Source organism: Gymnoscopelus braueri (assembly GCF_963280865.1).
Source record: "Gymnoscopelus braueri genome assembly, chromosome: 17".
In the NCBI taxonomy this organism is placed as follows: Eukaryota; Metazoa; Chordata; class Actinopteri; order Myctophiformes; family Myctophidae; genus Gymnoscopelus; species Gymnoscopelus braueri.
In genome coordinates, this window is record NC_137617.1 from 50,795,246 (window position 1) to 50,810,231 (window position 14,986).

Below are 14,986 nucleotides of genomic sequence, written 5' to 3' on the forward strand. Positions count from 1 at the left end.
GTTGATTACTTTTGATGCTCTTTCCTTTTTTGTCTACTATTCTTTTTTACTATAATATGTTTTAAAATAGTATATATATATATTTAAATATATGCTTTAGTAGAACACCTTTGAACACCTTGGTAGTAGCACCAGTGGTGGAAAGTAACTAAGCACATTTACTTAAGTACAATTTTGAGGTATTTGTACTGTACTTGAGTATTTCCATTTTCCAATACTTTTACTTCTACTCCACTACATCTCAGAGGCAAATGTTGTACTTTTACTCCACTACAATTATATGAAAACTTTAGTTACTTTTCAGATATAAATTATGACATTATAAAACATACATTAACCACTTCAGCCCTATTTTATACCTAGGCTGTTTGAAAATAGCAGATCTACAAGCTCACGCGATGTGAGCTTGTAGATCTGCTATTTTCAAACATTGTTTTACTTTTTGTACTTTAAGTACATTTTGATTCCAATACTTTTGTACTTTTACTCAAGTAAAAAAAAAATTTCCGGACTTTTACTTGTAACAGAGTACTTCTACATTGCAGTATTGATACTTTTACTTAAGTAAAACGTTTGAGTACTTTTTCCACCACTGGTTAACAATCTTGTTAATAAAGTATTCAATCAATCAATCAATCAGTGTACTAGTATATTTGATGAGGTATTTCCTGTCCATAACACCTCTTCCTCTCTTGTTTGTCCCCTCCCCCCTCCCCCCCCCCCTCCCCCCCCATCAGCTCCGTCCACTCAAGTGTCTCCATGGTGAAGCGGGCGGGGTCTGATGTCAACCCCGCCTCTCGTAGCCCCTCCCACCAGCGCCATGCCCACCATGGTCTCCAGGCTGCCCAAGTTCGCCTCCGTTCGCCCCGCCCCCGTTGCCACGGCCACCGCGCACCACCACGCCTCCGTCGTCCTCTCCGGCGCCGCCCACCCCCAGGCGGCCCCGCCCACAACGACAACCCACGGGCCGTACCACCAACGCGGCTCCTCCCCCACGGCGGGGGGGGTCAGAGGAAGCTCCTCCCCCTCCCCCGCCAAACACAACGGTTCCATCCGCATCCCTCCTTTCTCCCTGAAGTGGAGGAGAGAGAGAGAAGAAGAAGGGATGACCACCACCACGGAGGGGTGGAGCCGTGATGACCCCTCCCCCCCTCCTCCTCAGCCTATCAGGGAGGTCAGGAAGCCGGCGGGGGTGGGCGGCGACGGGGGCGTGGCGTCCGCGGGGAAGGGGCGGGGCTTCGGCTTCGGCTTCGGCTGGTCCGTGACGTCGTCGTCGTCCAATAGGACGCTCCCTGGCCCTAAACCCGGCGGAGCGGCGCGGGCGACCAAACCCGACAAACCGCTGGCCCTGCAGAGTCCTCAGGCTCTGTCCAAGACCAGGACCAACCGGAACGCCGCCGCCGCCGCCGCCGGAAACAGACTCGGTTCGAACCCGAGGCTTCCTCCTCCCGGTTCCGCTCAGACCGGTTCCGGCTCTAATAAACCCGGCTCTAAGCAGAACGACACCGGGCCTAGCGGTTCCTCTAGGCCCGGCTCTAAGCCCGGTTCGAGGCCCGGATCCGGGCCCGGCTCCCGGGCGGGCTCCCCGCTGCTCCTCCTCCTCCCCTCCAGCCGCTCTCAGTCCGAAGTCAGCCTGAAGTCTGCCCCGCCCACGGCCCCGCCCACGGCCCCGCCCGCGGCCCCGCCCACGGCCCCGCCCGCGGCCCCGCCCCGCTCGCCGTCCGTCCGTCTGTCCCTGGACGACCGCCTCCGCTCTCAGAGCCTCACCCAGGTACCTGATGCTGTCTGTTTTTAAAGGCATAGTTCACCCCAAAAAATGCATTTAAAGCAGTGGTTCTCAAACTTTTTCATGTCAAGGACCCCCAAATTGACACTTATTAGCCCGCGGACCCCCTTTCGAAAAGATATGCCAGGGACCCCCATAAGAGAAGATGTTTTACAGCTCTAGCAGTGATTCTCAACCATTTTAATTTCAAGGACCCCCCAGTTTGACATGCATTAGAGGCTACGGACCCCCATTTAATGGCATTTCTATCACTTGGACCGCAATTTATATTGTAAAATCTACGTCAATTTAACAAATGTAACCAAATGGACCCTAACAGGTCCATTTGGTTCCATTTGTACACTCTCAGAGTTACAGACCCATAAGGGTCCATTTGGTGCCTAATCTATCATTTAGCTGGGGACCCCCTGAAACTCCCTCAAGGACCCCTGGGGGTCCCCGGACCCCACTTTGAGAACCAGTGATTTAAAGGTAGGGTAAGTGATTTGCAATTATTCAAATAATTGCAAAATGGGTCTATGTTCTGATAGTGCTCGTTACTATAGAGTGTCCTGTCCATATAAGGAGTCTCCATGTCTCTCCAGCTCTTTATTAAAACCCATTAAGACCTGAGGCCGATTAAAACAATGTTTTCTAAATCCTAACGCTTTAAAAAATACATGTATATTCAAAGATTTGCACAAATGTTCACGATTTTTCGAAAATAGCTGATCTACAAGCTCGTAGCGCGGCATTCGGTGCCGTGCTACGAGCTTGTAGATCTGCTATGTTTGAATAGCCTAAAGAAATCTAAAAGTGACACAGATGTGTTCCCGGGCTTAATGGGTTAAACAGAAAATCCATTTTCAGTGCTCTCTCCTGATTGGCTCAAATGTTGTCACCTACCTGAAAATGTACGTATATTGTGTTTACTAAAGAGCTGGAGAGACCTCTGTGACCAAACAAACGCTTCTGTAGCAATGATTACTATCACAATATAGTACTTTAACCTTCTAACAAGAAGAAAATATATACCAAAAAATATCGCTCACCCTACCTTTAATTTATTAGGGGAGTGCCGATATATCGTCCCGCGATACATCGTGATACGTTTTCGTGACGATGTGTATCGTCGTGGCGTTTAAAAAAAAAAAAACAGAAGTATTTGCAGTGGCGTGCACAGACATTTTGAGGGGCAGGTGCTCAAGTTGGAAAAAAAGGGCATCTTGTATGTCGTAATTGCATATGTATTTGTTTCAATAGCCATATGCTGTCTGATAGAGATGTTTCAATAGCCATATGCTGTCTGATAGAGATGTTTCAATAGCCATATGCTGTCTGATAGAGATGTTTCAATAGCCATATGCTGTCTGATAGAGATGTTTCAATAGCCATATGCTGTCTGATAGAGATGTTTCAATAGCCATATGCTGTCTGATAGAGATGTGTAAACCAAAAAAAGGGCTCTTTTGGTCCAGAGGGCAAAGGGCAGGTGCTCTGGCACCAGTGGTGGAAAAAGTACTCAAATGTAAATGTAAGTAAAAGTATCAATACTGCAATGTAGAAGTACTCCGTTACAAGTAAAAGTCCGGAATTCAAAATGTACTTGAGTAAAAGTACAAAAGTATTGGTATCAAAATGTACTTAAAGTACCAAAGTAAAAGTACTAAACTGTTTGAAAATAGCAGATCTACACGCTCACAACGCGTCGCATCGCGTTGTGAGCTTGTAGATCGGCTATTTTCAAATAGCCTAGGTATAAAATAGGGCTAAAGTGATTAATGTATGTTTCATTATATCATAATTTATATCTGAAAAGTAACTAGTAACTAAAGTTTTCAAATAAATGTAGTGGAGTAAAAGTACAATATTTGCCTCTGAGATGTAGTGGAGTAGAAGTAAAAGTATTGGAAATTGGAAATACTCAAGTAAAGTACAAATACCTCAAAATTGTACTTAAGTACAGTACTTAAGTAAATGTACTTAGATACTTTCCACCACTGTCTAGCACCCCCTAGAGTCTATCTGTGCACGTCCCTGAGTATTTGTTTGCATTTGCTTTTTTTCCCCGCATATATTTTCATGATAAAAAAAGTGCCTTATATCATATCGTATCGATATCGTGAACTTAGTGTATCAGTACAGCCCTAATTCCTATGGATTAGTCACCCCATGGAGACTTGAATTTATGGATATTGTTTTCGTTTTTGTCTCATTCCTAAGACAATAATGTGATGACCAGTGGACCGGTAGGCTAGCGGTTCCGGTAGGAGACACAAAGGAGACTCTTTGTGTCTCCTACCGGAACCGCTGCCGTCTATCAAATTATTGTCTTAAATATCCATGAATTCAAGTGTCCATGGGGGGACCTAACCCTAACCCATGGGGGGACATAACCCTAACCCATGGGGGGACCTAACCCTAACCCTAACCCATGGGGGGACATAACCCTAACCCTAACCCATGGGGGGACATAACCCTAACCCTAACCCATGGGGGACATAACCCTAACCCTAACCCATGGGGGGGAATAACCCTAACCCTAACCCATGGGGGGACATAACCCTAACCCTAACCCATGGGGGGGCATAACCCTAACCCTAACCCATGGGGGGGAATAACCCTAACCCTAACCCATGGGGGGACATAACCCTAACCCTAACCCATGGGGGGACATAACCCTAACCCTAACCCATGGGGGGACATAACCCTAACCCTAACCCATGGGGGGACATAACCCTAACCCTAACCCATGGGGGGGAATAACCCTAACCCTAACCCATGGGGGGACATAACCCTAACCCTAACCCATGGGGGGACCTAACCCTAACCCATGGGGGGACATAACCCTAACCCTAACCCATGGGGGGACCTAACCCTAACCCTAACCCATGGGGGGACATAACCCTAACCCTAACCCATGGGGGGGGCATAACCCTAACCCTAACCCATGGGGGGACATAACCCTAACCCTAACCCATGGGGGGACATAACCCTAACCCTAACCCATGGGGGGACATAACCCTAACCCATGGGGGGACATAACCCTAACCCTAACCCATGGGGGGCATAACCCTAACCCTAACCCATGGGGGGGCATAACCCTAACCCTAACCCATGGGGGGGCATAACCCTAACCCTAACCCATGGGGGGGCATAAATGTATAAATGTTTGTTTCCCATGTCCTCCCCCTATAGCCCTATTAGCCCTCTGTCTCTGTAAACCTGTGATGTGTCAATAAAGTTGTGATTCTGACCCTCAGGTCCGGACCAACCCCTCGATCGCCCCACACACCTCCTCTCTCCCTCGCTCCTCCACGACCACTTCAAGGTTAACTTTAGTTCTGTTTTTTCTTTACGTTTTCATTGTAAGAATCAGTTCATTAGTTAATAATTACATTTAGAATTTTTCTTTTTCCATTTTAGTTTAGCTCTAATTTGTTTTTAAAGCTTCTATTCTATTTGAAAAGGGCTTAGTTTAAAGAAGTTATTATTTGTTATTATTAGTTTTAGTGTTGGTTTAAAGGGATAGTTCACCCACAAAATGACTTTTTCTCCCCATGGATGAGTCACCCCATGGAGACTTGAATTCATGGATATTTATTAGTTTTTGTCTCATTCCTAAAACAATAATTTGATGGCCAGCGGTTCCGGTAGGAGACACAAAGAGACTCCTTTGTGTCTCCTACCGGAACCACAAATAATCCAGGAAAAAGTGATTTTCTTTTCGGTTAAAGGACAACTTTGTTTTTTTACAACCAAGGTTCATGTTTTAGATTGTAATTAAAGTAAATAAAAGATGAGCGTTAACATTTTTAAATGTACTGCTTTCTATAGTTTTAGCAATTTTCGCGATATTTTTTACAGTGGGCATTCTGTCCGGTGGCTAAATATGTATTATTTTTCCACAATAACCCAGCGTTTTCTTTATTTTTATTTACAGTAGCTCTTCTAGCCCGCTATAACTCACCACCGTACCTTTTTTATTGTGTAAAAAAGGCATATTTAGCCACTGGACAGAATGCCCACTGTAAAAAATATCGCAGCATAGAAAGCAGTAAATGAAAAAAAAACAACACTCATCTTTTATTTACTTTAACTCTTTCAGTGCCAATGAAATAAAAACATTATTGCGAACTTTGCCAGATTTTTTTTTTGTTTTTTCAAAGAAAATAAAAAGTGCTTAGGAAGCGAGATACAGCCTTTTTCAGTTTTAGGTTAACCCTGTAAGACCCGGATATATTTCTACTTGCAAAAAAAAATAAAAATCCTTTCAGATGGTCTTGTAGGAGTACTTAGGAGAGGAAAATATAATGTTTTTTTATTTTTTATGTTTTGGTAAGTTTTTATGCAAATGTTTCCATATGGAAACGTTGGGTCCATCAGGTAGCAAAATTTCCTATAGGCCATTTTTAAGGATAACATGGCAAATGTGTAATTACTTCACTAAAACAACTTAAGGATTCATTTATATGGTTTATTATTTGGCCTCAGATCAATTATTAATAATATTTGGCCTCAGAACAGTATACATTATGAATAATAACACCAATAAGCCATATTTTTAAATCAATTTTATTAAAAGAACAACAAAATATCATTGATGTCTATGTCAACATCACTCTCTCCGTTCATCACGATATCCAGAACATCCCTTGCTGAGAAGCGAGGCCCTTTCTGTTGTTGTGGCATTCTGAAATGAAATAAAGACCATTAGTACATTTAGTAGTGCTTACAAACAACATTTCACAAGTCATACAATACTGTCTGGCAAACCTATTGTGTGATGATGATTGCCGCTAAGTGGGCATCATTCCATTGCCCCTAAGTACCCACCACACCTTGAATGAATAATGAACAACCCCCACAACCCCCAACAAGTACCAAAGTGGTCCCACTGTCCTTGTAGTATCGAAAGCAAATTAAACATACTGAGAAATAACAAGGGAATATATTGGTTAAACTATGGTTGAATATGTATTGTTTAGGGGGAGAGAGAAAGTTTGGGTGGACATTTTCTGAGGCTTACTGCTCAAAGCAAACAATTCAGTTTTTGTGAACAAAGGAACCAGCTTGTATGGTTCTGACTGTTAAAACAATGGTTACAAATATCATTGGAAATTAGAAATTAAAGTAAAAATGCACATATAGCCTACTCTCTCTCACTGTTTCTCTCTCTCATATATATATATATATATATATATATAGTAATGCAAAGTGGGGGAAATACACATATAACTGTTTAAATCTATTGTGAAAACTATATATAAGGCTGAACAGTAGCAGGTGAACATTAGGCCTGCCCTTGTATTTTTTGCAACCAAGAGGGCCCAACGATTCCAAAAAGACACAAGTATGAATCATGCTTTAATTTCTAATTTGGGACATATATTTCACAATAATAACATATGTACATGTTCTAGACATTGTAATGTTCAACAAAAAAAATATTACAGGCATATTACTTACGTTTTTGTGAGGAATATCTTCCAGAGAAAAAAGAGATCTGTTCCAACAGAGATTTTTCAAGTTGTGATGATTCCTGGCTCTGTGGGGGGTATTTATATACAAATATCCTGGCCAATGGCATTGTAAGACTAAACAATAGGACCCAATGAGCATTTAGAGGTGAAAAAATAACAGAAAAAAAAAAGATTTAAACATCTTTCTTTATAAAATATAATTGTTTCCAAAAGGGATCACTGGGTCTTAGAGGGTTAAACAAAGAGTGGATGGAGCTGCAAATCTTCAGATAATGATATCTTGGGTTCTGAACACTTTTTTCAAGAAAAAAAAACAAAAAACGTTTTTTTCAATTTTTTTTTTTTTTTTTTTAAAACTCGGGATTTCTCGTTCTGGCACTGAGGGTATAACCCAAAAACTCGGGATAACTCGGGGTCTGGCACTGAGAGAGTTAATTACAAGCTAAAATATAAACCTTGGTTGTAAAAAAACAAAGTTGTCCTTTAACTGTCCCTTTAAGTTTTGTATTATTATTAAAACAAAGTGTATTATGAGGTAGTCAGGAAAGATAGTGAAAATTGTAGATCTACAAGCTCACAACGACCCGATGTGAGCTTGTACTTTGTATGTTTGACAACAGGGCTTTCAAATCCAACCAAACATACTGGTCATACTATGTGTGAAATAATGACAAATTGGAAGTTTCTCTCTGTGTGTGTTTTCAGCTCCTCTCGCTCGTACTCCTTTAATCGAGCCGCCGAGCGCGGGACCCGAGACTCCGCCTCCTCGCCGCTGACGGCACGCCCTCCTGGCAGAGGGGGAGGAGCTACAGGAGGGCCGGGCCAAGATGTCGACGGTCAAAGGTCAGTCCAAAAAAATGTCAAAATAAAGGGAACATTGGCTCTATGTATGTAACTCTTTCACTCCCAGATTAACACATTCGGTGCCCGAATTTTATAATAACAGATTACGTTCGGTGGCAGATATCTCACCGTTGCGCTGTGCTGTTTAACACTACCACCGCCAGGCCCGTAGCCTACGGGCCGATAAATCCAACCGTAAAGCGCCGATCCCGTAGCCTACGGGCTGTGGTGCTTTTAAATTTTTTTCCCGAAAAAAAAAAACTTTTTTCAATTTTCCATACGGAACATTTCATTGTAACACCACCGGAAACGGAATTATTCGGGATCACGCTTTGCCGATCCCGTCGGCCTCCATTCTAAAGCGCACACTGAAACGCCATTTTCTTCGATTGTAGTTTTTCTCCTCGCTGATCACTGTTTAACATAAACCGTTCTAACTACAACATGGCGGCTCCGTTTGACACGTGGTTTTCACTGGTAGCCGCAGGGAGACGTCCGCGATGTTTACAAACAGTGCACAGCCCAATCTTAAGGATTTTAACGGGGTCTATGGCGACGTGAAAAAAACAAAAAACAACAATAAAACGTTGGCACTGGTGAGTACATTATGAGATTAACCTCTGGCGGTCAATGTGTTAACCCATTAATACCTGGAACGCATCTGTGTCACTTTTAGATTTCTTTAGGCTATTCAAAAATAGCAGATATACAAGCTCATAGCGCGGCACCGAGTGCCGCGCTATGAGCTTGTAGATCTGCTATTTTTGAAAAATCGCAAAAAATATTTGTAATATTTTTTTCAAAAAACTGTTAGGATTTAGATTTTTTTTAAAGAATCGCCTCAGGTCTTAATGGGTTAATGAACTGGAGGCGTGTCCACATAAAAACATACACTGTTCTGTACACTTTTTTGAAAAAACTCTTCCTCCTAGTATAACCATAATACCTGATGATCATGTTTTAGGGGGGGGGGGGGGGGATCACTGAAAGAGTTACAAACATTGCCTGTATTTTAAAATGATAACGAACCTCATTGTGTTTTTATGTACCGTCTAGGTCGGGCGTGGCCGGCTCCGCCCCCTCCCTCCTCCCCTCCCCCGCCCCAGTCCCCGCCTCCTTGAGGAAGTCCCTCCTACCGGGCCCCGCTGGCTCCGCCCCCTCCTCCAAGCCCGCCGGCGGCGTCCCCGGTGGCTATAGGCTGTCGCGCCCGTCACTCATCAGGCAGCCCCGCCCCCTGCGGGCCAGTGCGCCGCCGCCGCAGGCCGGCTCCGCCCACAACAACAAGCAGGGGGGCGGCGACCTGGAAGTGATCCCACATCCCACTGGAGGAGGAGGAGGAAGGAGGAGGAGGGACTCTTTGGACACGCCTCCCGTCACGCCCTCCACTACAGACGACAGCCCTGGTAGGAAATAGACCCTCCAGAAAAACGCGGGCAAAAATCCTTGATTATGCGATGAAATATGCGGCTGTTTTTGCAATTTTATGCACTGAAATTGCGGGAAGTTGCGAAATATGCGAATATTGAAATGTGCAAAAAGTTGCGAAATATGTGAAAAGTTGCGAAATATGCGATGCGAAGCGCATAATATGCGCTTCGCATCGAAGCGCATATTATGCGATGCGAAGCGCATAATATGCGATGCGCATCGCATATTATGCGATGCGCATCGCATATTATATTATGCGAAGTATGCGATGTGAAGCGCATATTATGCGATGTGAAGCGCATATTATGCGATGCGAAGCGCATATTATGCGATGTGAAGCGCATATTATGCGATGTGAAGCGCATATTATGCGATGTGAAGCGCATATTATGCGATGCGAAGCGCATATTATGCGATGTGAAGCGCATATTATGCGATGCGAAGCGCATATTATGCGATGTGAAGCGCATATTATGCGATGTGAAGCGCATATTATGTGATGCGAAGCGCATATTATGCGATGTGAAGCGCATATTATGCGATGCGAAGCGCATATTATGCGATGCGAAGCGCATATTATGCGATGCGAAGCGCATATTATGCGATGCGAAGCGCATATTATGCGATGCGAAGCGCATATTATGCGATGCGAAGCGCATATTATGCGATGTGAAGCGCATATTATGCGATGTGAAGCGCATATTATGCGATGTGAAGCGCATATTATGCGATGTGAAGCGCATATTATGCGATGCGAAGCGCATATTATGCGATGTGAAGCGCATATTATGCGATGCGAAGCGCATATTATGCGATGTGAAGCGCATATTATGCGATGCGAAGCGCATATTATGCGATGCGAAGCGCATATTATGCGATGCGAAGCGCATATTATGCGATGCGAAGCGCATATTATGCGATGCGAAGCGCATATTATGCGATGCGAAGCGCATATTATGCGATGCGAAGCGCATATTATGCGATGCGAAGCGCATATTATGCGATGCGAAGCGCATATTATGCGATGCGAAGCGCATATTATGCGATGCGAAGCGCATATTATGCGATGCGAAGCGCATATTATGCGATGCGAAGCGCATATTATGTGTTGCGAAGCGCATATTTTGCGATGCGAAGCGCATATTATGCGATGAGAAGCGCATATTATGCGATGCGAAGCGCATATTATGCGATGCGAAGCGCATATTATGCGATGCGAAGCGCATATTATGTGTTGCGAAGCGCATATTTTGCGATGCGAAGCGCATATTATGCGATGTGAAGCGCATATTTTGCGATGTGAAGCGCATATTATGCGATGTGAAGCGCATATTTTGCGATGTGAAGCGCATATTATGCGATGTGAAGCGCATATTATGCGATGCGAAGCGCATATTATGCGATGTGAAGCGCATATTATGCGATGTGAAGCGCATATTATGCGATGCGAAGCGCATATTATGTGTTGCGAAGCGCATATTTTGCGATGCGAAGCGCATATTATGCGATGCGAAGCGCATATTATGCGATGTGAAGCGCATATTATGCGATGCGAAGCGCATATTATGCGATGCGAAGCGCATATTATGCGATGCGAAGCGCATATTATGCGATGTGAAGCGCATATTATGCGATGTGAAGCGCATATTATGCGATGTGAAGCGCATATTATGCGATGTGAAGCGCATATTTTGCGATGTGAAGCGCATATTATGCGATGTGAAGCGCATATTTTGCGATGTGAAGCGCATATTATGCGATGTGAAGCGCATATTATGCGATGCGAAGCGCATATTATGCGATGTGAAGCGCATATTATGCGATGTGAAGCGCATATTATGCGATGCGAAGCGCATATTATGCGATGCGAAGCGCATATTATGCGATGCGAAGCGCATATTATGTGTTGCGAAGCGCATATTTTGCGATGCGAAGCGCATATTATGCGATGCGAAGCGCATATTATGCGATGTGAAGCGCATATTATGCGATGCGAAGCGCATATTATGCGATGCGAAGCGCATATTATGCGATGCGAAGCGCATATTATGCGATGTGAAGCGCATATTATGCGATGCGAAGCGCATATTATGCGATGCGAAGCGCATATTATGCGATGCGAAGCGCATATTATGCGATGCGAAGCGCATATTATGTGTTGCGAAGCGCATATTTTGCGATGCGAAGCGCATATTATGCGATGAGAAGCGCATATTATGCGATGCGAAGCGCATATTATGCGATGCGAAGCGCATATTATGCGATGCGAAGCGCATATTATGTGTTGCGAAGCGCATATTTTGCGATGCGAAGCGCATATTATGCGATGTGAAGCGCATATTTTGCGATGTGAAGCGCATATTATGCGATGTGAAGCGCATATTTTGCGATGTGAAGCGCATATTATGCGATGCGAAGCGCATATTATGCGATGCGAAGCGCATATTATGCGATGTGAAGCGCATATTATGCGATGTGAAGCGCATATTATGCGATGCGAAGCGCATATTATGCGATGCGAAGCGCATATTATGCGATGCGAAGCGCATATTATGTGTTGCGAAGCGCATATTTTGCGATGCGAAGCGCATATTATGCGATGCGAAGCGCATATTATGCGATGTGAAGCGCATATTATGCGATGCGAAGCGCATATTATGCGATGCGAAGCGCATATTATGCGATGCGAAGCGCATATTATGCGATGTGAAGCGCATATTATGCGATGCGAAGCGCATATTATGCGATGCGAAGCGCATATTATGTGTTGCGAAGCGCATATTTTGCGATGCGAAGCGCATATTATGCGATGTGAAGCGCATATTTTGCGATGTGAAGCGCATATTATGCGATGTGAAGCGCATATTTTGCGATGTGAAGCGCATATTATGCGATGTGAAGCGCATATTATGCGATGCGAAGCGCATATTATGCGATGTGAAGCGCATATTATGCGATGTGAAGCGCATATTATGCGATGCGAAGCGCATATTATGCGATGCGAAGCGCATATTATGCGATGCGAATCGCATATTATGTGTTGCGAAGCGCATATTTTGCGATGCGAAGCGCATATTATGCGATGCGAAGCGCATATTATGCGATGTGAAGCGCATATTATGCGATGTGAAGCGCATATTATGCGATGCGAAGCGCATATTATGCGATGCGAAGCGCATATTATGCGATGTGAAGCGCATATTATGCGATGTGAAGCGCATATTATGCGATGCGAAGCGCATATTATGCGATGCGAAGCGCATATTATGCGATGCGAAGCGCATATTATGTGTTGCGAAGCGCATATTTTGCGATGCGAAGCGCATATTATGCGATGCGAAGCGCATATTATGCGATGTGAAGCGCATATTATGCGATGCGAAGCGCATATTATGCGATGCGAAGCGCATAATATGCGATGCGGTTGTTTTGAAAAAACGTTACTCCCGCATAATTATGCGCCATTTTGGTGATTATGCGGTAAATTATGCAATCGCATAATCACATTTTTCTGGAGGGTCTAAATGATCAATCAATCAATCATAGTCAATTATAAGTCATTTAAAAGGTTGTATTTATAGAGTATCCTACCGAAGTCCTGACATTTCTCCTGCTGCCCACCGGGGTTCTATTGAAATCACCCGTCATATAAGCAGTGGCGTAAAGTAACTAAGTACATTTACTCAAGTACTGTACTATTTTGAGGTACTTTTACTTTACTGGAGTATTTCCAATTTTCAGTGCTTTTACTTCTACTCCACTACATCTCAGAGGCAAATATTGTACTTTTACTCCACTACAATTATTTGAAAACTTTACGTTACTAGTTACTTTTCAGATATAAATTATTACATTATAAAACATACATTAACCACTTCAGCCCTATATACATTTCGGCCATTTGAAAATAGCAGATCTACAAGCTCACAATGCGTCGCGATGCGACGCATTGTGAGCTTGTAGATCTGCTATTTTCAATGGGACATTCTGCTCAATGACTACTTTCTACTTTTGGTACTTTAAGTACATTTTGATGCTAATACTTTGTACATTGCTGTATTGATACTTTTACTTAAAGGCATACTAGGTAACGTTTTCAACAAAACTAAAGTTAAATTGTATATCTTTTGTGAGTGGCAAAAGTTTCACAACACCCACTCCATGAATTTCACCCCCGGAAGCCTTTTATTTATATATTTTCTATTGAACGTGGACGGGGGGGACTTTCCCGGGAAAATGACGTCATCTGGCCGGAAAACTGAGGCGGAAATGCACTGGTTTCCTGTTTGGCCAGGAACTACCGCAACGGTTTCCTGTTTGGCCAGGAACTACCGCGCTAATAACAAAAAGGAACCTCACGCTGATTTTAAGAGAATGTAGGATTGGAAGATCGAAAAAGAACAGAAAAAGAAAGCACAGCTCATGGTAACTAATGCTCCACTGGCTAAGAGAAACGATCCGCAGATAGTATAAAACAATTAAAAGAACGCTTTTTGAAACGCTTCCGGCTTCCGGTGAAAACAAATGGAATTCTGGGTAATCGAGGACTACGGAAATTGTATGCAGTGACGGTAGTGACCAGCAGAGGTTGCTAAAATGTTTTATTTGTGAATCTGCATTGTACAACTTTAAGTAAAACATGTGAGTACTTTTTCCACCACTGTTGGGTAACATGGGTTTGTGTGTGTGTGTGTGTGTGTTTTCCTGTCCTTTCCCAGGCAGCACGCCTGAAGCTCCAGAGGCAGAGGGGGGGCTGTCGGCTGAGCCCGGGTCCCAGGGAGAGGTGTCCGTCCTGGGGGAGACGCTGGAGGACATGTCCCTGTCCTCCACCTCCTCCCTGGAGAGAAACGACACCAGTCAGGAGTACATGGACGACTTTGACAACCTGGGTGAGCTTGTAGATCTGTGACTTCACTGCCGAAGGGCCAATCACAGATTACTTTTCAGCCTAATTATTCAGAAAACCCCAGACCACAGAAAATCCACTGAATGTTCAAAGTTCAGGTTTTTTGGGTGTAATTGAGGTCATAAAACCCCCCAAAAACATGAAAAATAAAAAAAAGTGAAAATGAATGTCAAAGAACCTTTAACTCTTTAACCCATTAACACATTCCATGCCAGAGTTTAATCTCATAATGTACTCACCAGTGCCAGCGTTTATTGTTGTTTTTTTGTTTTTTTCATGTCGCCACAGACCTCGCTAAATCAGCGAGGAGAAAAACAACAACCGAGAAAATCGAGTTTTAAACAGGATCCCAGACAGGAAGCGGATACGATCGAAAAAAACGGAACCCGAATAATTCCGTTTCCGACCGGAAACCGGAAACGGAAATGGATCAAAAAAATTCGGAAAGTGCACCTGGGGCACTTTCAATGGGAATCGGCGGTTCGCGTAGATCTACGCGACTGGCACGCTGCGGCTTTAAATAGGTTCGCGTAGATCTACGCGACTGGCATTCAATGTGTT

The 14,986-nt window shown here is 43.8% G+C and overlaps 1 protein-coding gene across 1 annotated transcript in view; it reads left to right on the forward strand.

The window, feature by feature from the left end:
• Positions 1–781: 781 nt before the first annotated feature.
• LOC308105220 (uncharacterized protein) overlaps positions 782–14,986 on the forward strand; it is a gene marked incomplete at its 5' end in the record, with an annotated part of 41,844 nt that continues 27,639 nt past the window's right edge. The window contains 5 exons of the mRNA XM_080455855.1: positions 782–1,771; positions 5,029–5,096; positions 7,954–8,091; positions 9,148–9,494; positions 14,238–14,408. Of these exons, the coding sequence (XP_080311981.1) occupies positions 782–1,771; positions 5,029–5,096; positions 7,954–8,091; positions 9,148–9,494; positions 14,238–14,408 (1,714 nt within the window). The remainder of the gene's footprint in view (positions 1,772–5,028; positions 5,097–7,953; positions 8,092–9,147; positions 9,495–14,237; positions 14,409–14,986) is intronic.